Below are 24,162 nucleotides of genomic sequence, written 5' to 3' on the forward strand. Positions count from 1 at the left end.
GAGGCACTAGGACACGGAAAATCTGTCTAAAGTTCTTGACTAGGGAACAACAGAATGAGCAAAAGGTCCACCAGGTAATGGTATGCAGGCAAGCTGTGGTACCAATCGATCCATACTTGGGAGAGAGTGGGAGGGATATCGAGGCTGCAATGATCCCGAAAGTGTGTGAGAAGAAGGTGGAACATCACCCGGTTGAGGCAAGGATGAGGTTCTAAAAGGTGTGCCTGTGTTTCCATAACCCCTTGGTGTGATGTGCGGTGCAACATAAGGTGTTTGAAAAGGCAATGTAAATGGTGTAAATGGAATTGTAGAAGCAACGAAAGAATGTGGTGAGATGGTTGGGTTTTGAATTGGTGGTGTGAAAGGTGCAGATCCATTTTGTTCATTTTTACCATTTAATGATTGAAAATGAAATGATGATGATGATGATGCACTGTGCAATGTAGAAATAGGAATACCAAATTCATTCTGATTTTGAGAAGTAAACTAAAATTAAGGAAGGGTAGAAGAAGAGGTACCTCAGTACTTAGCTTTTTCTTATAATCCCCACCATGTGTGTTAACATATAAGAATTGGTCTGTAAGAGAACCTTTTTCATAGTCAACTGACTATACTCTTTCTTCCTAATGATTTCTACCAGTATAATGCAAAGCAAAAGAAATAAAAGAAGAAGGAACAAAAGATGAATCTAAAGTACCTTGCACCGGAGTGGACAGAAGAGGATGAAAGAATGGAATATACTCCGGATCTCTTTCTCCAATAGGGGGGCCCATTCCTAACGGTCGTCTCGACGGCCCTACAATTTCATCAGATTTATGCGCAACATTTAAAGAGAGAAATTTATGCATACCTTCATTGAGTAGCTTCTCTTGAAGGGCAATCCTTTGATCGAGCTCTTCAATCTTCTTTCGTCTAAAAGCCATGATCACATGATATTCTTTAGTGGACAGCTTGTATAGCTTTTCTTTTGTGTGTAGTCAGAAGTGTCTTCCATCACGTCGAAACTTTGTGGAGCAAGCCGATCTGCCACTCTTGCTCGATTCTCGGCATAGTTGGTTCTGGAGACTGAATTGGTGGTGTTGTATTCGATGTCATTTGAACCTACTGTTGTTCTTACTTCTGCAAAGAGCTTTTAGATCAAAGGCCTAGGTTTCTCAGAGAGTACCAGGCTTTGATACCACGTAAAGAAAGACCCTAACACAAAAACACAAATAACAATCATAGGACAAATCACAGACTGATAAAAGAACACCCTTAGGGTTAGGGTGACTTAGAGACAATGAACAAAAAAAATAAATGAAGTGATATGATTGCTGAATATACAATGCTCATGTAGCAAACACACTATGTAGTGAATAAATATTGAACCTCGAACTCTTGTATCTCAAGGATCAGGGCAGGGGTAATGAGCTGGAGAGTGTGCCATACTTTGAACGGATCCCGAATTGTAGCAAGGCAGCCTCTGGATGTCAAATACCAGTAATCACAGCCAAGAAAGGTTGGATCTGATGCAAACGACAATGCAAGAGAGAGAAAGACTAAAACGTAGCTGAGGAGAGAGAAGACTAAAAACGCAGGAAAAACCAGCAACAGCAGTTAGTATGCTGAAATTAGCTCCGAAAAGTGTGTGGTAGGTTGGAAACAGGCGCCAAACTGTTATAGAGAGTAATGGCCAGCTTGGACCGCAATGTCCTCCACGTCTAGGGTGTGGGCAGCAAGCTGAAATACCCGAAATCTGCAAAAACGAGATTATTTTCTGAAAGTAGAGTGATCAACAACAGTTGCTTTGTTGTAAACAGCTGCAACCTGCGGGTGGAAGGCTGGACATAGGCGCCAAATTGTAGATGACATCAAGGGACAGCTGAGACTGCGATGTCCTCCGCGAAAGGGGTGTGGGCAGTAAGCTAAAAACACATGAAATCTGCAAAAATGAGATGAAGGGCTGAATAGAGGGCAGCATACTTATTTATAGAAAGTTTTGGCTCTCCCAAGTGGGTTTTTTACTTATGGGACAGAGACACTCTCTAGGAATGCATTTCTTTTAAATAAACAAGGTTTCTTCATTAATTAAGCATGTTTTGGGTCTGTTTTAGTTAAGCTAATGCATTTTTAGCTCAACATACACCATACTATTCAACAAGGACGCATGCTAATGCAAACAACCACTACATTTCCAAGGTTACAATGGCACAATCCAAATAGAATCAATGTGTTCTACTACATTATAATCACACTCTAAACTCATGTAACAAAACTACAAAAAGGGCAATGCTCGTGCATTACGTGCACCCTTGTTTCATATATTCTGATTTTTAAGTTGAGAGTTGCGTATGTATGCTTAAATTCTTTGTCCTATTGTAATGCCAAGTGTGAATCGTGATATTTTATTAATTGACCCTTTTGCAGATATCAAGAATGAACGGCTTACGATTTGTTTCCCGTCAAGAGGCTGTGACGAATTTACAACTGGTAAGTTGGAGAAAATGAATAAACTTCTCTCTCTTTCATATCAAATGTGAAGAAGCATTTATGCTATTTGAGCAAATTATAGCAAGTATGTTTTGCATAATGTATTAATTTGGTTAAATCGGCAGTAGAAATAGTTATTTATGACACTAAACACAAAATGAGGATTGTAGATGAATCGAGCATGTGGAAGGTATCCTTTTGAATATCCTCAAAGCACATGCTAAGCATATAAAGGGATGTCATATTCAAGCTTCTTAAAGGCTATAAAAGTCAAATGGATTAAGACTAACAAAGAAATATAAGCATTCCAAAGTCGACATCCATAATGCATAAAGGATAAAGATAGTTTTTTCATAAGTCAATCATATGGCATACATAGCATAGTAACAAGTGACCGTTATTTTTGGGCTCGAGTATTGTGAGGATGGTAGCTTCTTTCCGTCCCATATCCCATTCCATGTGACTATATAGTCACAAGTGAGGGCAATTCCTCCCATCATCGTCCACTGTCTCTTTCTCTCCCTTCTCTCTCTGCGTTCTCTCTCTCTCAGTCCTACGCTTCCGCACCGCTGCACTCTGACATGGTATCAGAGCAGTGTTTGAGGGCTGACTGAGCGCAGAATCAACCTGAAGTGGAGTTTCCATCGCGACACAAATTTGCATTTTTTGCGTTTAAGGGCAGACAGGAGGGCTGCGCCTTGGAACAAGGCTGAAACGAGTGTGGGCGCACAGGAAAGGAGTACAGGTGGTGGATTTGCTGCTGTTTACTGCTGTTTGATGCGGAGGAAGTTTGAGTTTTCAACCTAAAAGTGCAGGTTTTGCTTTTTCATCGCCTCCGGCGGGCGAAGAAGCTTCGGGACGCGGAAGAGCCTTAGCAGGCTGAGTTTTCCCAGTCAGAGGGGGCTGCTTTTGCGTTTGAGAAGGCATTGCAGGTGAAGATGTCTACAGAGATGGACTTGGAGTTCCAGGCAATTATGGACCGGAAGGTGCTTGTCTTACCGGCTCTTCCTACAGATCAGAAGCTCGACGGCGACAACTACCGCATTTGACGCGTTATGATGTTGGCCATCCTGGAGTCCTATGATCTGGCAGAGTTGATACAGGAGGATATTGACCAGCCTTCGGTAAGAGATGAGTCCAAACTCTCTTCCGATGCTCGTACGGAGTTGGCCAGGGCCCAGTCTCATTGGGACAAACTGAATGCCAGGATTCGATCCTTTCTCTTTCTATCATGCACTACAGTCGTGATCGCTCACATCGAGCACTTGACGGTGGCTCGTGAGATATGGCTGGAGCTTGATCAAATGTACAATCGGATGACCCTGATGAAGAGGGTTTCTTTGGAGGTACAGATGCGGACCTTGTTCGTAAATAAGTCTTCTTCGCTAAGGGACCACATTAACAAGCTAAGGCAGCTATAGATGCAGGTTCAGAATGCGGGGAAGCCGATTTCCTCCGAAGACATGGCGATCACACTATTCTCCCAGTTGCCGCCACGATTCGGTACATTTTACTCTGCCCTTATTGCTTCGGGGCGAGAGTCTACTCTTCGCTGGGAAGAGTTGGTTCCTATGGTCTTGGACCAAGAGGAACAGTTAAAGGGACAGAATGCTTCCAAGACAGAGGCGTTGACAGGTCAAGCCTCTCAGAAGAAGTGGAAGGACCAAAAGAAGAAGAAGGGGGATAACAAGTCCAAGAAGGACAAGGAGAAGGACAAGGACAAAGACTCCACATGTCATATTTGTGGAAAGACTGGACATTGGAAGAAGGATTGCCCTGACAAAGACACGAAGGACACCAAGAAGAAGGATACCAAGGATTCTGGAGCGGTGGCTGCACCCTCATCAGCTGCATTTCTACATCTAGTTGTCATTGAGGACGCTTCACCGAATGCTTCTGATGCTGCGATGATGGCTCCCCAAGCTCGAGAGTGGATTGTTGATAGTGGTGCCTCACGGCACATGACTCCTTCATCAGATGGTGTTGCCCAGCTGCGACCTTCGCGTGGGCAAGTTCTCATTGGAGACAGCTTTTCAGTTTCTGTTGCAGGTCGGGGTACGATGCAGCTTATTCCGGATGGACGAGGTGGCACCCATACCTCAGAGGTTTTGCATGTACCAGGATTAGGGTACCATCTCCTTTCAGTTCATAAGATTTGCTCCCTTGGTCTTTTGGTGGAGTTTGACAGTTCTATTGTGCGAGTCCTTGATCGTGGATCGAGGAAGGTTCTATCATCTGGATATGAGGAGAACGACATTTACAAACTGAAGTCTTCCACTGCCCTCTCTACTCTTCTTCTTACCTCACAGTCACAATCTGAGTTATGGCATGCTCGGTTTGGTCACCTGAACTATGACTATCTTTGGAGGGTGTCACGTGGACAGCTTGTTCGAGGGTTGCCGGATATAGTGGTGAGCCAGCAGCCATGTGTCTCCTGCATACGGGGGAAACAGCATAGGGATGCCATTCCCCACACAGCTTCGTGGCGGTCTACTTCACCGATGGAGCTAGTATCTACGGATCTATGTGGCCCTATGAGGAATGAGTCCCTGCGTGGGAGCTCGTACTTCATGTTGATCGTGGATGACTACAGCAGGATGACATGGGCCTATTTTTTGGCACTAAAGTCAGAAGCTTTCTCGCACTTCAAGGATTGGCTTCTCTTTTAGGAGAACCGATCAGGCCGGAAGTTGAAGACCTTGCGATCCGACAAGGGAGGTGAATTTGTGTCTAATGCATTTGCTCGGTTTTGTGCAGATAGAGGAATTCACCAGGAGTTTGCCAATACCAATACTCCTCAAGAAAATGGTATTCTAGAACGGAAGAACCGCAGTGTGATCGAGATGGCGCGCACCATGATGGAGCACCGACAGACCCCTCAGGTTCTGTGGGCCGAGGCTGTGGCTATTGCAGTCCACATTCTTAATCGATCCCCTACTTCGGCCGTGGAAGGGATGACTCCATTTGAGGCTTATTTTGGGACGAAGCCAGATGTTTCTTACTTTCGAGTCTTTGGGTGTGATGCCTATGTTCACATTCCCAAGGCTCACCGTGATAAATTTGAAGCGGCTTCCCGAAAACATGTATTTGTTGGTTACAGCTCCCAGTCCCAAGGCTACCGACTGTATGATCCCGTCAAGCGGGATGTGTACACTAGCCGTGATGTGCGGTTTGTGGAGGTTCCGGCTTCTTCAACGGGTGAGGAGCACCCCGTTCTTGGAGATCCAGGGGAGAGTTGGGCTCCTTCTACAGTTCCACTGGAGCCCGTGCCTTTTGATTATGATTCTGTTTCTGACACAGAGTCTACTGTTCCACTGGACACCTCTGAGGAGTTACCACCGGTGGATATTTCAGAGTCTTCTGCTGATGGAGAACGACGAGGGGAGGTTCGGCCTCCTCCTCGCTGGGCCCGTGACACACTCCGTGATTCAGGGATCGAAGGGGTTCCTGAGGAGTGGGAACCGCAGGATGGTCCGCGGCGGTCACGGAGGCACCAGGCGCATTCTTCGGAGCTTGTGTGCTCCAATTATTGTTTGATGTCCCGTGTTATGCAGGATCGAGAGCGCACCTCCGTGAAGGAGGCTTTACAGTCCGCCCCATGGAAGAAAGCTATGGAAGTTGAGTTGGAGGCTATTGAGAGGAATGGCACTTGGTCACTTGTGCCACGCCCCTCGAAGAAGAAGGTGATTGGAGTCAAGTGGGTCTTCAAGACCAAATATCTCAGTGATGGTCCTTTGGATAAGCACAAGGCTCGCCTTGTTGCTAAGGGTTTTGCCCAGTGCCCAGGGATTGACTGTCATGACACCTTTGCCCCCACAGCTCGTATGGCAACCATTAGAGCTGTTCTTGCTTTGGCTGGCCATAGGAGATGGCCTGTTTATTAGTTGGATGTGAAGTCGGTCTTCCTGAATGGTGATTTGAAGGAGGAGATCTACGTTGAGCAGCCTCCTGGTTTGGTTCTTCAGATGGGAAAGTCTACAGGTTGAAGAAGGCCCTGTATGGCCTCAAGCAGGGCCCCGCGAGCTTGGAATGAGAAGATTGATTCGTTCCTCCAGTCTCAGTTGGGATATCGGCGGTCCAAGGCCGATCCGCAGCTGTATGTTCACACTTCCGAGGATGGTTGTGTGCTGTTTGTCTTATATGTTGATGATTTGATTGTCACAGGTGATGATGCACAGTAGGTCCAGGAGACAAAGTCAGCTTTACATCGGACGTTCGAGATGACGGATTTGGGGCTACTCCATTTCTTTTTAGGCCATGAGATTTATCAGTCTCAGAGGGGGATCTTTATCTCTCAACAGAGATATGTACAGGAGCTCTTGGTGTCTTTTGAGATGGAAGATTGTCGGGCCCTCTCTACTCCTATGGATCCGAACTGGAAGGCCACTTCCCATTCAGCTTCTCCTTTGGCGGATGCGTCCCACTATCGACAGTTGATAGGGTCCTTGATTTGGCTTCTCAACACCAGGGTTGATCTATGTTTTGCTGTTGGGCTCTTGGCAGGGTTCATGAGTGAACCTAAGACGGTGCATTGGTAGGCTGCTCAGAGGATACTTCGGTATCTAAGGGGGACGTCTGATTTGGGGATTCATTACCCCGCAGGGACAGATGGGTCAGATCTTGTACTTGCAGGTTGGAGGGACTCGGATTGGGCCGGTGACGTGGACCACAGGCGGTCTACAACAGGTTACTGCTTTACTTTGGGTGCAGGTGTTATTTCATGGAGTAGCAAGAAGCAGCCCACGGTAGCCCTTTCGTCTACTGAGGCGGAGTATCGGGCCGCGTCTTCCACCACATGCGAGGTTGTGTGGCTTCGGAGATTGTTGGAGGAGCTTGGGTGCCCCCAGACTCGTCCTACATTGCTGCGATGTGACAATGAGAGTTGCATTGCCTTGGCAAGGAACCCTGTTTTTCATGCCGGGACGAAGCACATTGAGATTCAGTACCACTTCATCCGAGAAAAGCTTCTGGATGAGACCATCACTGTGGAGTATTGCAAGACGGAGGACAATCTTGCGGATTTGTTTACGAAGGCGCTTTCTCAGGCTCTACTTCGGCAACATTCCAGATCCCTCAGGCTTCTGCCCTGCCCCGGCTTTGAGAGGGGGTGTTCGAGATCAGAGCCAGGCAGGAGTCAGCTTGGTGCAGTCGGACTGTGTGCAGTCGGACTGCCACGTGGCAGTCCGACCCACTGCAGGCTGTCGGCTGCATTTAATGCAGCCGACTGGGCATTATTGGCGCCCTATTTCCTGGCTGGTTCTGGCTATATATTGCCGACACTTCCAGCAGTCTGACACTCTTCTCTGTCGCAGATTACAGACCGGTGCCGTGCAGATTTCTGTCTCTGTTCACAGATTTCAGACAGCAGACAGTGCAGACTGCAGCAGACTTTGAGGTGGACAGCAGGTCGCATCGTCGAGGTGGAGACACGCAGTCCAGCGCACTGCGCCCGTGTATATCTTTGTATTCAGCATTCTATATACAGCAGATCTTCATCGTCCACTGTCTCTTTCTCTCCCTTCTCTCTCTGCGTTCTCTCTCTCTCAGTCCTACGCTTTCGCACCGCTGCACTCTGACATCATGAACCTAGATGTCAATCCCAGCTCCAGGATTTGTACCTGCCAGACTTCGGTCGATGCGTCAGGGATGTCCCTCTTTGGATCCTGTGCATCTGTATTGAAATATAGATGAGGCGCGGCTGTCCCATCTCACCACCCTCTCACACTCCCTCTCTAGCACTGGAGAGTCATGAGGGATGGCCTCATCACTTCCTCTAGAAGGCAACTAAGGAAGGGGCCACCAAGCCCTTCCCACGATCCAAATAAGAGGATCCCTTCCACGCCTTGGACTTCGCCTTGGTCGGAAGATCGGAGTCGAAATCTGAGGGAGATGATGACTCGTTGGAGAAGTCCGCATCCCGCTTCGTCTTTTGCTCTTTTTTCTTCCTGGAAGCCTCTAACTTGTTGCAGTCCTTCCGCAAGTGGCCCTTCATGCCACAATGGTAACATTGGGCCTTTGACTTCTTCATCTTCAAACCCCTCTTTGAAGCTGCAAGAGCCTCACCTGAACCTCCATAATGTGAGGGAAGCCACCCCTGTAGTTGCAAAGTCCCCTCATGCTCAAGTAGCATCGAGGACATATGAAGAAAACTGACAAGAGTTGGATGTTTGTGCCCGTAAAGCATTCGCCACTCCATCAAACTCTTGAGAAAGCTTGTAGAGTACCGTATCAACAAGATGTGCCTCTGATAGGGCAGACTGCATAGTACGAAGTTGGTCCTGGATGTGTCAGAGATCATAGCCTGTTTTCAGGCAGGCAGCAGCAGGCAGCAGCTGCACAGTCCAGCTGCACAGTCGGACTGTGCAGTCGGACTGCCACGTGGCAGTCCGACTGCCTGCAGCTGATTTTTATCAGGCTACGCCCTATTCTGGCGCCCCATCCTAGGCAGATTTTCGCCTATTTATTGCTGACGTTTTCAGCAGTCTGCCATTTATTCTCTGTCGCAGATTACAGACCGGTGCCGTGCAGATCTCTGTCTCTGTTCGCAGATTTCAGACAGCAGACAGTGCAGACTGCAGCAGACTTCGAGGTGGACAGCAGGTCGCATCGTCGAGGTGGAGACACGCAGTCCAGCGCACTGCGCCCGTGTATATCTTTGTATTCAGCATTCTTTATACAGCAGATCTTCAGTGTACACTGTCTCTTTCTCTCCCTTCTCTCTCTGCGTTCTCTCTCTCTCAGTCCTACGCTTCCGCACCGCTGCACTCTGACATGGTATCAGAGCAGTGTTTGAGGGCTGACTGAGCGTAGAATCAACCTGAAGTGGAGTTTCCATCGCGACACAAATTTGCGTTTTTTGCGTTTAAGGGCAGACAGGAGGGCTGCGCCTTGGAACAAGGCTGAAACCAGTGTGGGCGCACAGGAAAGGAGTACAGGTGGTGGATTTGCTGCTGTTTACTGCTGTTTGTCGCGGAGAAAGTTTGAGTTTTCAACCTAAAAGTGCAGGTTTTGCTTTTTCATCGCCTCCGGCGGGTGAAGGAGCTTCGGGACGCTGAAGAGCCTTAGCAGGCTGAGTCTACTCAGTCAGAGGGGGCTGCTTTTGCGTTTGAGAAGGCATTGCAGGTGAAGATGTCTATAGAGATGGACTTGGAGTTCCAGGCGATTATGGACCGGAAGGTGCCTGTCCTACCGGCTCTTCCTACAGATCAGAAGCTCGACGGCGACAACTACCGCATTTGGCGCGTTATGATGTTGGCCATTCTGGAGTCCTATGATTTGGCGGAGTTGGTACAGGAAGATATTGACCGGCCCTCGGTAAGAGATGAGTCCAAACTCTCTTCCGATGCTCGTGCGGAGTTGGCCAGGGCCCAGTCTCATTGGGACAAACTGAATGCCAGGATTCGATCCTTTCTCTTTCTATCATGCACTACAGCCGTGATCGCTCACATCGAGCACTTGACGGTGGCTCGTGAGATATGGCTGGAGCTTGATCAAATGTACAATCGGATGACCCTGATGAAGAGGGTTTCTTTGGAGGTACAGATGCGGACCTTGTCCGTCAATAAGTCTTCTTCGCTAAGGGAACACATTAATAAACTAAGGCAGCTACAGATGCAGGTTCAGAATGCGGGGAAGCCGATCTCCTCCGAAGACATGGCGATTATACTCTTGTCCCAGTTGCCGCCACGATTCGGTACATTTTACTCTGCCCTTATTGCTTCAGGGCGAGAGTCTACTCTTCGGTGGGAGGAGTTGGTTCCTATGGTCTTGGACCAAGAGGAACAGTTAAAGGGACAGAATGCTTCCAAGACGGAGGCGTTGACAGGTCAAGCCTCTCAGAAGAAGGGGAAGGACCAAAAGAAGAAGAAGGGGGATAACAAGTCCAAGAAGGACAAGGACAAAGACTCCACATGCCATATTTGTGGAAAGACTGGCCATTGGAAGAAGGATTGCCCTGATAAAGACTCGAAGGACGCCAAGAAGAAGGACACCAAGGATTCTGGAGCGGTGGCTGCACCCTCATCAGCTGCATTTCTACATTTAGTTGTCATTGAGGACGCTTCACCGAATGCTTCTGATGCTGCGATGGCGGCTTCCCAATCTCGAGAGTGGATTATTGATAGTGGTGCCTCACGGCACATGACTCCTTCATCGGATGGTGTTGACCAGCTGCGACCTTCGCGTGGGCAGGTTCTCATTGGAGACAGCTCTTCAGTTTCTATTGCAGGTCGGGGTAAGATGCAGCTTATTCCGGATGGACGAGGTGGCACCCATACTTCAGAGGTTTTGCATGTACCCGGATTGGGGTACCATCTCCTTTCAGTCCATAAGATTTGTTCCCTTGGTCTTCTAGTGGAGTTTGACAGTTCTACAGTGCGAGTCCTTGATCGTGAATCGAGGAAGGTTCTATCATGTGGATATGAGGAGAACGGCATTTACAAACTAAAGTCTTCCACTGCCCTCTCTACTCTTCTTCTTACCTCACAGTCACAGTCTGAATTATGGCATGCTAGGTATGGTCACCTGAACTATGACTATCTTCGGAAGGCGTCACGGGGACAGCTTGTTCGAGGGTTGCCGGACATAGTGGTGAGCCAGCAGCCATGTGTCTCCTGCATAAGGGGGAAGCAGCATAGGGATGCCATTTCCCACACCGCTTCGCGGCGGTCTACTTCACCGATGGAGTTAGTATCTACGGATCTATGTGGCCCTATGAGGAATGAGTCCCTGCGTGGGAGCTCGTACTTCATGCTGATCGTGGATGACTATAGCAGGATGACATGGGCCTACTTTTTGGCACTAAAATCAGAAGCTTTCTCGCACTTCAAGGATTGGCTTCTCTTTGAGGAGAACCGATCAGGCCGGAAGTTGAAGACCTTGCGATCCGACAAGGGAGGTGAATTTGTCTCTAATGAATTTGCTCGGTTTTGTGCAGATAGAGGAATTCACCAGGAGTTTGCCAATACGAATACTCCACAAGAAAATGGTATTCTCGAACGGAAGAACCGCAGTGTGATCGAGATGGCGCGCACCATGATGGAGCACCGACAGACCCCCCAGGTTCTGTGGGCCGAGGCTGTGGCTACTGCAGTTCACATCCTTAACCGATCTCCTACTTCGGCCGTGGAAGGGATGACTCCATTTGAGGCGTATTTTGGAACGAAGCCAGATGTTTCTTACTTTCGGGTCTTTGGGTGTGATGCCTATGTTCACATTCCCAAAGCTCACCGTGACAAATTCGAAGCGGCTTCCCGCAAACAGGTATTTGTTGGCTACAGCTCCCAGTCCCAAGGCTACCGACTCTATGATCCCGTCAAGCGGGATGTATATACTAGCCGTGATGTGCGGTTTGTGGAGGTTCCGGCTTCTTCAACGGGTGAGGAGCATCCCGTTCTTGGAGATCCAGGGGAGAGTTTGGCTCCTTCTACAGTTCCACTGGAGCCTGTGCCGTTTGATTATGATTCTGTTTCTGACACAGAGTCTACAGTTCCATCGGATCCTTCTGAGGAGTTACCACCGGTGGACATTCCAGAGTCTTCTACTGATGGAGAACGACGAGGGGAGGTTCGGCCTCCTTCTCGCTGGGCCCGTGACACACTCCGTGATTCAGGGATCGAGGGGGTTCCTGAGGAGTGGGGACCGCAGGATGGTCCGCGGCGGTCACGGAGGCACCAGGCGCATTCTTCGGAGCTTGTGTGCTCCAATTATTGTTTGATGTCCCGAGTTATGCAGGATCGAGAGCCCACCTCCGTGAAGGAGGCTTTACAGTCCGCCCCATGGAAGAAAGCTATGGAAGCTGAGTTGGAGGCTATTGAGAGGAATGGCACTTGGTCACTTGTGCCACGTCCCCCGAAGAAGAAGGTGATTGGAGTCAAGTGGGTCTTCAAGACCAAATATCTCAGTGATGGTACTTTGGATAAGCACAAGGCTCGCCTTGTTGCTAAGGGTTTTGCCCAGCGCCCAGGGATTGACTGTCATGACACCTTTGCTCCTACAGCTCGTATGGCAACCATTAGAGCTGTTCTTGCTTTGGCTGGCCATAGGAGATGGCCTGTTTATCAGCTGGATGTGAAGTCGGCCTTCCTGAATGGTGATTTGAAGGAGGAGATCTACGTTGAGCAGCCTCCTGGCTTTGGTTCTTCAGATGGGAAAGTCTACAGGTTGAAGAAGGCCCTGTATGGTCTCAAGCAGGCCCCGCGAGCTTGGAACGAGAAGATTGATTCGTTCCTCCAATCTCAGTTGGGATATCGGCGGTCCAAGGCCGATCCGCAGCTGTATGTTCACACTTCCGAGGATGGTTGTGTGCTGTTTGTATTATATGTTGATGATTTGATTGTCACAGGTGATGATGCACAGCAGGTCCAGGAGACAAAGTCAGCTTTACATCGGACGTTCGAGATGACGGATTTGGGGCTACTCCATTTCTTTTTAGGACATGAGATTTTTCAGTCTCAGAGGGGGATCTTTCTCTCTCAACAGAGATATGTACAGGAACTCTTGGTGTCTTTTGAGATGGAAGATTGTCGGGCCCTCTCTACTCCTATGGATCCGAACTGGAAGGCCACTTCCCATCCAGCTTCTCCTTTGGCGGATGCTTCCCGCTATCGACAGTTGATAGGGTCTTTGATTTGGCTTCTCAACACCAGGGTTGATCTATGTTTTGCTGTTGGGCTCTTGGCAGGGTTCATGAGTGAACCTAAGACGGTGCATTGGTAGGCTGCTCAGAGGATACTTCGGTATCTGAGGGGGACGTCTGATTTGGGGATTCATTACCCCGCAGGGACAGATGGGTCAGATCTTGTACTTGCAGGTTGGAGCGACTCGGATTGGGCCGGTGACGTGGACCACAGGCGGTCTACAACAGGTTACTGCTTTACTTTGGGTGCAGGAGTTATTTCATGGAGTAGCAAGAAGCAGGCCACGGTAGCCCTTTCATCTACTGAGGCGGAATATCGGGCCGCATCTTCCACCACATGCGAGGTTGTGTGGCTTCGGAGATTGTTGGAGGAGCTTGGGTGCCCCCAGACTCGTCCTACATTGCTGCGATGTGACAATGAGAGTTGCATTGCCTTGGCAAGGAACCCTGTTTTTCATGCCCGGACGAAGCACATTGAGATCCAGTACCACTTCATCCGAGAAAAGCTTTTGGATGAGACCATCACTGTGGAGTATTGCAAGACGGAGGATAATCTTGCGGATTTGTTTACGAAGGCGCTTCCTCAGGCTCTACTTCGGCAACATTCCAGATCCCTCAGGCTTCTGCCCTGTCCAGGCTCTGAGAGGGGGTGTCAGAGATCATAGCCTGTTTTCAGGCAGGCAGCAGCAGGCAGCAGCTGCACAGTCCAGCTGCACAGTCGGACTGTGCAGTCGGACTGCCACGTGGCAGTCCGACTGCCTGCAGCTGATTTTTATCAGGCTGCGCCCTATTCTGGCGCCCCATCCTAGGCAGATTTTCGCCTATTTATTGCTGACGTTTTCAGCAGTCTGCCATTTATTCTCTGTCACAGATTACAGACCGGTGCCGTGCAGATCTCTGTCTCTGTTCGCAGATTTCAGACAGCAGACAGTGCAGACTGCAGCAGACTTCGAGGTGGACAGCAGGTCGCATCGTCGAGGTGGAGACACGCAGTCCAGCGCACTGCGCCCGTGTATATCTTTGTATTCAGCATTCTTTATACAGCAGATCTTCAGTGTACACTGTCTCTTTCTCTCCCTTCTCTCTCTGCGTTCTCTCTCTCTCAGTCCTACGCTTCCGCACCGCTGCACTCTGACAGGATGTGGGTAACTCAAAGTAGGAATGAATGGATTGTATCTTTGGTTTCAAACTTCAGTTTTGCTGGAGTTGGCCATAGAGAGTAACGGCCCTCATGGTGGAAGGAGCCTTGTACATCAACTGCAACTTCGACCCTTATGTTTGAAGCTTTCCTACAGGAGGTGACCGTCGGTAGGACTTCTTTGGAAATACACCGAAGTAAGGCGGAATAAGCACAGGCATCATCCAAATCCCATGTTAGCAATGTTTCCTCATGGTTGTCTTCATCAAAATCAGCTGGAATAGGAGAAGGCTGTTGAGGACGTGCAATAGCTCCACCAACCACATACCATAATCGCTTTTGGATAAACCAGGCCTTCATCGCCGCACTCCATGTGTAATAATCAGGGTCATGGAGCTTGTCATCAGTGGATGTGCATGGAGGAGCCATCTGTAGAGGATTTAGAAGAGAAGTAGAGATGAGAAGTTATTTGGAGAGGGCACAAAGCCAAAACACAAGCACAGACTACAAAAAACAAGAGTTCACACACAGTATAACCCAAAATCTGACCAAAATAAGACAAAAGCTGCTGCAAAAGGTCAAAAAATCAGTCAAAAACTGTCAAAAAAAGCAATAACGGCTTGAAGGTACAGTTGCCCAGCCAGGAAGGAGTTAGGAACACCAAAACACAGATTGAGTATTGCCACAAATAGGTTGGACAACTGTTGCAGCAGCCTGAAAACTGAAAACACAGGTAGTAGAGGGGCTGTAGACAGCAGGCAATGGCAAATTTGTAGAAAACACAGATAAAACAGGTTGCATGTATGGAGCAGTAGTCACCTAATCAGCAAGGGTGAAAACAGTCCTGAAATTAGCAAGAAAACACAGCATGAGCACAAATCCTGAAATCTAATACCATGTCAGAAGTGGTGCAGGAATGGAAGCATAAACATAAGCTGTAATAAATTGTTGAAACACAAGACAAAAGAGAAAGGGAAAGAAAGAACACAATATAGATGAGAACTTAGATGTATGCTTGGGAAATGGAATCCTTATATCAGACACGAGACTATCGCATACAACAGTGAGTCACTGGCTGCGTGGGCACTGGCACCAACTCCTCTCTCCATGGGACCTCAAGGTGGTGAACTGAACTGAGGAGGAGCCTAGAATATATATAGGCATAAATAATGCCATAAAATATGTGAGGTCGGCCAGCATTTAATGCTAGCTGATTGGCAACAATAAATGCCACAATAGCATAAAATGCTACACACTAAAAATGCCAAAAATAACTATCGAATGTGCCAAGCCATAATACATGCTCAGATTCACACATGAGTTGATATACTCTGCTAGCAGAAGAATGACTAAAGAGTGGTAGAGGTGGTCTTAGAAGTTGGTCAAGAATGACTGAAGAGAGAGAGGTAGTAATGAATGAAGTGACTACTTATTTATAGGCATAAGGTGTCTAGGGTAGCGTATCATTGTGTAGACGCCCACTGAAAAAGTGGCCAAAATGTGGACACCGACCCTTTTTGGGGCTGTCAGTGTGAAATCCTAAATGAAGTAAGTGAACTGAAGAAGTGGTTTCTCAACACTCCCTCTCAGGCCAAAAAAGGGATGAAGAAAGAGGAGCAAAGAGAGATATGAAGAAGATGTAGAGGATCCTAGAGATTCGAGATTTCCACCTGAAAGGTAATGTGTAGTAAGGAATAGTAGATGGGATGAACTAGACTCCACCTCAAAAGAGAAGCCACTAGCTCTGTAACTCCATGCTAGAAGAAATTTGAAGGTCTTGTTACCAGAATGCGGCTGAACATCGAAAGGCTCCAATCTAGGCGGTCTTTGAAGATCCTAGATATCAATAGGAGAAATGATTGCTCGAGGACAGCCATCCCAGAAGAGTAAAGGGTGGGTGACAAACTTGATGATGAATAAGTACCCCCTTTGAAGCTGAAGAAATAGAAGCTCCCTTTAAGGGCAAATAGAGTACATCCCCCTCTAAATCAGATAGGGAACCTAAAAGCTCATGGATGACGGGCTCTGAATCATCTGATGATGAAGGAAGTGCCTCTGGTTGTGTTGAAGAAGGTATTTGGGGTGTTGAACTCTTAGAGGTGGCCTCTCGAACTTGAGTAGTCAAGGGTGGGGAGAGGTGAGGCACAACCTGAGCCAAGGGTGGGCAACAATTACTCTCTCTTAGTTTGAGCGAACTATGGAGCCGAAGTAATGGAAGGCGTCAAGCAATCACTGTCTCTTGAAGGAGTGGATTGTTGAGGGGAAGATATCCAACAATCACCTTGCCTTACTCTTATCAATCGATCCTTTGAAAAAGTCGAACTTCCATTCAATTGACTGACCAACGTAGTCTTGAAGAGATATACTTTTCATCAACTTCCATCATTGGGTTGATCTTCTGACTTTCTGCAACAATACTTGAGTCATGAACCTTATGTAAGAGCCCATCAATTTCATGTCGAATCTCACTAAGAGCAATGACATCATCATCCCCATATGAATTCTCTAATTGTTCTTCATCATTGGTTGGTTGTCCAAAGTCATCATATTCATCAGTCTCCCCCATTTCGTCGTCCATCTTTGACCACATAGAATTTGTATCCTCCCAAGGCTGTGACCACCACTTTAAGTTATCTGCCTTGCTGGGTTTCAATTCCAATGATTGATGCAATGTTTGTGCTTACTACAAGCCCTCTTTCAATGCATCTACTATTATTTCGTGGTGGCACAATGAGTACTGTAAAGAAAAATACCCTAACACAGACACATAAACAGAAACGGTACGACAAAACACAAACTGATTAAAAAAACACAGTTAGGGTTAGGGTTAGAGTAACTCAGAGACATCTCTAGGATCAGGGCAGGGGTAATGAGCAGGAGAGTGTGTCGTACTTCGAACGGATCCCGAATTGCAGCAAGGCAGCCTCCGGATGTCAAACACCAGCAAATGCAGCAGTGAGAAGTTGGATTTGATGCAGACAGTAGTGAGGAGAGAGAAAGACTAAAAACGGAGCCAGTAGGAGAGAGAAAGACTAAAAACGCAAGCAGGACAGCTTGCAGGAGAGAGAAAGACTAAAAACGCAGGCAGGACAGCCTGCACGAGAGAGAGAGACTGCAGCGACTGCAGACATGAGAGAGAAAACTATCAGGGCAGCAACTGCAGCTTGCAAACGCAGCAGTTTGCTGGCGTGGCAGGCTGTACGACAATAGTGCAGATGAACAGCAATTAGTCACCAGGCAAAAACAACAGCAATCAGCATGTGGAGGTCTGGAAACAGGCACCAGACTGTAGGGAACAGTGATGGACAACAAGGGCTGAGATGTCCTCTGTGACTGGGATGTGGGCAGCAAGCTGGTAACACCTGAAACCTGCAAAAACGAGATTGTGAAAAAGTGGAGGGCTGGCTGCCAATTCATAGAAAATCAGAGTTCTAGATTCTCTCCCGCTTAACTTTCTTGATCCGCTCCCCATTTTAGGGTTTTGGCTAAAATAAGCCTAAAATAAGCATGTTTTGGAGTTGATTAAGTGGCTAAGTGCATTTCTTAGCATAACACCCCCTTTTAGGTCCAAAATAGGGCGAGAAAAGTAGGCTTGCCTAAATTTTGATTTAGCCCAAGGCGTCCCACCCCAAAGCAGCCAGGGCATCGGACGAAAGGTGCATGTCGGTTGCCCAGTGGCTTACCAAGACTACAGAGGCAATGGATATCTTACCAAGGGAGCCCAAGTGATCACCCCAGAGAGGTCAGGGCATCGGACCAAGGGTGCTCGTCGACTGCCCAAGGGCCTAGCAAGGCCTATAAAGGCGGATGGAATCAACAATGGACTTGTTTGTTTTGTTTTTTTTTTTGAAAAGTGTTTTGAAAATACATAAGTAATATAGGGGCAGCGGCCGATTAAGTGACAGATAGGAAAAGATAAAGAGAGTTTTAAAACTAGCAAGCCAATCCCTCACACTGACGAGGATAAGTGCCTAAGGATGATAAAAGTGAGTGCATGTGCCAATGGTGTGTTGAATATCTGAGAGGTAGAAAAAAACAGTGGGCTTAGCAAGACAAGCAAAGCAAGCAAGCAAGCAAGCAGGGGTAGGAAAATTGCCTTTAGGAGAACTACCATGTGTTATGCTACGAATATGGTGGATCCTAGAGTTGACCACTCCAAAAGACCGAAAAGGAATAAATGTGCACAGATGCATGTTGACATGAATAAAATGCCAATGCATAGGGTAATGCAAATGGAGATGCAATATGTCATGCTCATGCAATATGCTATGCAACGGTGCCACTGGGACAGTGCCCTTGCAGGGAAAGTGTTCACTTGTCCAAGTGCCCTTTTACAATTAGGTCATTCTGATAGTGCGGATGAAGTTACAAATGCCCATAATACAATACAAAAGAATAAGTGAATGTAATATCTAAAAAACTATAAGCATTATCACTGTCACGATCAAGAGTAGAAGCCATCCCCTCTCAAATTGGAAGGGAAAGTAAGAGGGAAGCACCCTCTCGCTGTCAAGCTGAAGAAGTAGGGGAGGGTGTACCCAAGCCGATCCTAGGTAGCAGGTACTGAAGAACTGGCCGATTGACCGCTTTGGTCAAGATATTTGCAAAATTATCTAATGAAGGCACAAACTCTAGGCGAATAGTGTCTAGCTCAACCTGCTCTCTGAAAAAGTGGAAGTGGACTCCCACATGCCGTGTCCATGGTTGATTATCGAATTGCTCGCAAGGGCAATGGCACTCTGGTTGTTGCAGTAGATAAGTGTGGGAGAGTCACATGGAAAATGAAGTGCCGCCAGTAAACTCCTCAGATAGATGGCCTCAGTGGTGCCATCGAATAGAGCCCGGTACTAAGTCTCGGTTGTGGAAGCCGCCACCGTCTCTTGCTTACTGCTGGACCAAGAAATGGGAGCCGTGCCCAAGGTAAAGAGGTAGCCGCCATGGGAACGTCGGGTGTTGTGAGAGGACAGCAGGATTAAAGCTCAGCACAAAAAATAGTAGACAGTGTGAGAGTGAAACACGACACCCAATGCTATAGGCTGAAAGAGTGTAAACTGAAAGTACAAGGTACAACCCTTAAACCTTAGGGTTGTAGGGGGCTGTTCACATCCGAACATGGTAAGTGCCCGTAAGTGTGTGTCATAAGCACATACGAAATATTACCATAAGTCTGGGGGAAAAAACCTCTCCTACCGAGAGTAAAAAGTGCCCTAGTCTCCTACTGATCACCGACACTCCGATGTGAGTATAGGTGTAAGTGAGGCGTGAGTGAAATACCCAACAAATCCCCCTGGAGTGAAGAGTGATCAAGAGTACAAGGATCGTCCGCCACCAAAGGAGATCAAATTTAAAGCATGGCGAAATGCTTTAAATTTCTCACGAGGAAGAGCTTTGGTGAAGATGTCTGCCACATTACTAGTGGTAGGACAATAGACAAGGCTGATATCACCTGCATGTAGCCTCTCTTTGACATAGTGATAATGTATCTCAATGTGTTTTCGTGCGTGTATGAGACACTAGGTTCCGTGCCATTGCAATGGCACTTTGACTGTCAGTGAACAAAGGAGTAGGCTCCGTAACATATACATCCAGATCAGCAAGCAAGCATCTAATCCATATACATTCAACTGTGGTAGTGAAAGCTGCCTTGTATTCATCTTCACATGATGATGTGGCAACAGTGGACAGTTTCTTGCTAAGCCAAGATATGCAAGAGGAGCCAAGAAAGAAACAATTGCCACTAGTGGAGTGACGTGAATCATAATCACCAGGCCAATAAGAAATTGTAAGCATGTTACTCCAGTGGTTCCCCCTTGGCATAAAGCAATCCAAGAGATCTAGTACCCTGCAAATAACGGAAGACATGCTTAACAGCTTGCCAATGTGACATGCGTGGCTGATGCATATATCTGCTCAGGGTTGAAACTGCAAATTGTATGTCTAGCCTAGTGTTGCATAAGTAAATAAGACATCCAACTGCTGCAACATATGTGTGTATTCAAACAAATCACTGTCATCATGTAATGACAGTTTAAGTCCAGGTTCCATTGGTGAACAGACTGGCTTGCAATCCTGTAAGCTAAACTTCTCAAGAAGTTTACCAATGTATCTTGACTGTGATAACCCAATACCTCTAGCATCATTTATGAATTGAATGCCCAAGTAATAATGCAAAGACCCCAAGTCTGACATGTCAAAAGTTTGCTGCAAATTTTGTTTAAATGCTGAAATCTGATCAGCATGTGTCCCTGTAAGCAAGAGATCATCAACGTAAAGACAAACGATCAGCATTGATCCCCCCTCTTTACAATGTGAAGCGTACACTCAGATGTGCTGTTTATGAACCCTTGGCTAAGCAAGAAAGCATCGATCTTTGCATACCAAGCTCTAGGAGCTTGTTTCAAACCATATAAAGCTTTTTTCAGCTTGTAGACCAAGTGTTCCAAGCCCGCAAGTGCAAAACCAATGGGCTGTTGTACATATACTTCCTCATGAAGTTCATCATGTAAAAATGCAGTTTTAACATCCAATTGATGCACAGTCCATCCATAATGAGCAGCCAAAGCAACCATAGACCTGATGGTCGTCATGCGGGAAGTAGGAGCAAATGTCTCCTCATAGTCAATGCCTTTTTTCTGTGCATAGCCTTTAGCTACAAGCTTTGCCTTGTATTTGTCAAATGGATCCATCTGCATTCCGTTTCAGCTTGTAGACCCATTTTGTTCCAATGGCTTTTTTCCCAAATGGCAAAGACGCCAAATCCCATGTTTGATTCTTAGTGATAGAATCCAATTCAACTTTCATTGCTGCCATCCAATGCACACTTTGTTGTGCATCTTCAAAACATTTAGGCTCCTCTTCATCAAGGGTGCGTGCTGCCATAACCAACTCCATGGTATGTGCAGTATCATGCATACGAGCTTGCCTTCTACTACGACCACCCATGGGTGCATCCAGATGACTATCTTTCCTAGTTTGTAAATACCATCTAGGCATTTGTCTTGCGTACTGATTGTGCATAAGCTCTTGCTGAATTTCAGTTTCAGCACTTTGCTGAATATTCAGATCAGCCAATGGCTGATTTTCTGCATTTTCCAAAGGAGTAGCTGGCTAAACATTGAGTTCACTTGCCGAAACTCTAGCTGAATCATCAAATGTAATGGGCAGCAGCCCTTCAAATACATCATGGGCAGCCTGATATGTATCTAAACCAGCCAGGGACAATTCTGATTTTTCATCAAATAGTACATCCCTATTGACAAACACCTTTTTAGAAATAGGGTCATATAGTCTCTAGCCTTTGCTGTCACTGCTATATCCCATAAAAATGCATTTGACAGCCTTGTCATCCAACTTTTTCCTAAGTACGTTTGGAATATGTGCATATGCAAGGTACCCAAAGATACGAAAGTGTCCAACAGAAGGATTCCGGCTGTTCAAAGCCTCAAAAGGTGTAATTTTCTTCAAAGCTTTGGTGGGGCATCTATTCAAAACATGTCAAGCACACATGACGGCTTCCATCCAAAAACTGTGAGGCAAGCTCTTTGCCTTCAGGATACATCTGGCCATCTCTATGAGTGACCGATTCTTTCTCTGTGCAACCCCATTCTGTTGTGGAGTATAAGTTGTAGTGTACTGCTGGACAATGCCCTTTTGCTTCAAAAAAGAATTCAGCATAGAGAACATGTATTCCCTCCCTCCGTCTGAACGGAGAGTCTTAATTTTACAACTAGACTGCTTTTCAACTAGTGCAATAAAAGCCAAGAATGCATCATACGGTTTTGACTTTTTGACCAAAGAGTAGACCCAGCAAAATCGAGTAAAGTCATCAATAAAAGTCACAAAATAGTAACATCCTCCCAATGACTTCGTCTGCATAGGCCCACATATATCTGAATGCACTAACTGCAACTTGTTGCTCTAAAAGCGACATCACGGGGAAACGAAAAACGATGCATTTTTCCCAAAATACATCCTTCGCACAAGTGCTCAGGAGGTCTCTCCAGTAGAGGTAATCCATCTAGCTTCTGCATACGCTGTAAGAGTATCAAACTGCCAAAGTTCACATGCCCCATCCTAGCATGCCATAACTTTGTTTGTATCATAGCAGGAGTAAGAGTGGATATCAAATACCTGATTGATCAACTGAAAGAGCATCCAACTCGTATAACCCATGACATAAAGTGCCTGTCAAGATCAAAGTCACGTGTTCTTTGTCTCTCACCATGCATCGGTCATCATCAAATGTGACTTGCAATCCACAACGTGCCAAAGAAGAGATAGAAAGGAAATTCTTCTATATGCCTGGCACAAATAAAGCATCTTGTAGGCGGAGAAGAGGTATCAATGGCTATGAGCACAATCTCCCCAATATCTCTAACAGGGTATGATTCGTTGTTGGCACATTGTACAGACTTGCCAATTGGAGCTACATGAACAGGTGTAAATAAATCTTTGCGAGATGTAATATGCCTAGAAGTACCACTTTCAAAAAACCAAGTGCCTGCATCTTGAGTAGAGCTGAATGCTCGATGTGCCGAAGAGGTGTCGTAAATGTATGTGTAAAAACAAAAGTCCCTGTCTGCAACAAAGGACACGGACTCAATAGCAGTGGAAGGAGCATCAGAAACAGACATTCTTGATTCCTTTTTCTTCTCTTTGCGAATGTGCTTTCTGCACTTAGTAATGTAGTGGCCTGGCTTCTTGCAGTAATGGCATTTACCCTTTTTGGCTTGCGTGTCCCGTTGTTTTTTGTTTGCCTGTGATGTGCCAGTAGTCCCAGAACTCTGTGGAGCATTCTTCACTTTGCTGCCTTTGCCCTTTTATCTTGCCATAAAAGCTTGCTCAGTGGCTATAGTATCCACACCACTATTCCTCCGTGTTTGCTCCTTCTCTAGAAGCAAACTGACTAACTGAAGAAAAGTGATTGGCTGTGCGGCAATCCTCATTGTGAGGTTTAAGGCCGTATGAAAAGCCAAGTACGAAGGAGGTAATGAGTTCAAAGTGGTAGATATCATCTGTGCATCCGAATAGTACTCATCAACATTCATGAATTGCTCTCGCAAGTCCTGAATTTTATTCAAGTAATCTTGAATAGAATTACGTTCATCCAATTTCAATGTCTCTAGCTCTTTCTTTAAAAAAGAGATGCGAGTCTCATTCTTGTGTGCAAATATCTGCTGCAAAGTTAGCCAAGCTTCTCGTGAAGAAGCTGCTGAACGAATGTGGGGGATGATTGACTGCTGAACTGCTAATGTAATTAGCGACAAAGCTTGTGCATCCCGTGTATCCCATGCTCTTTGAGTTGCTGTTCTTTGGGGAAGTGGCTGAAGTGGAGGAGGTTGAGGTGCCCGTGGTGCACGTCCTCCTGGAGGAAGAGTAGTTGGAGCTACAACTCCAGGTCCAGCTTCTTCTCCACTAACATAATCCCAAAGATTTTTGGCCACAAGTACATTCTTCATCATGGACCATAGTAAATAGTTATTTCCATCCAATCTGTCCTCTTTGGATACATAGGTGAAAACATCTCCTCCCTGATTTGCCACAATGTTCAATTACCAAAAAATGCAAAAGAGCAATGTCGAAGCACGACTACACTGGAAATCTGAAAATTTCAAAAAAATTGCAGGAAATAACTTTCTATAATTAGTGTACAGAGGTGCACTCCATGAAAACTATCTGTCATGCACGCAGTCCAACGTGCAATCAGTGTTCAGCAACACTGTACCAGCAAAATCCCCAAAATTTCTTGCCTCAAATGTGTTTAAAACAGTTTTTTTGTGACTATAGCTGCAATTCATATGCCAATGTTCTCAAAAAACATAAAAGCCCTAAAATGTTTGATAAATGTGCCCAAAAATTTGCATTCAATGTGTCTCAGATACGTTTCTGAATGCTGTGCATATTGCGTAGGAATCCCCTC

At 46.5% G+C, this 24,162-nt stretch overlaps 1 protein-coding gene across 4 annotated transcripts in view; it reads left to right on the plus strand.

Annotated features, from left to right (window-relative positions):
• The window catches only part of LOC148035756 (CwfJ-like family protein), a 173,869-nt gene that overhangs the window by 72,105 nt on the left and 77,602 nt on the right, over positions 1-24,162 (plus strand). For all 4 annotated transcript variants that reach the window (XM_087677771.1, XM_087677770.1, XM_087677772.1 and 1 more), the window contains one exon: positions 2,407-2,469. In XM_087677771.1, coding sequence (XP_087533897.1) covers positions 2,416-2,469 — 54 coding nt within the window. In that variant the 5' untranslated portion in view covers positions 2,407-2,415. The remainder of the gene's footprint in view (positions 1-2,406; positions 2,470-24,162) is intronic.

The sequence above is a fragment of the Lygodium microphyllum genome, chromosome 5, assembly GCF_053477565.2.
Source record: "Lygodium microphyllum isolate KBCC chromosome 5, Lygodium_microphyllum_v1.1.10, whole genome shotgun sequence".
In the NCBI taxonomy this organism is placed as follows: Eukaryota; Viridiplantae; Streptophyta; class Polypodiopsida; order Schizaeales; family Lygodiaceae; genus Lygodium; species Lygodium microphyllum.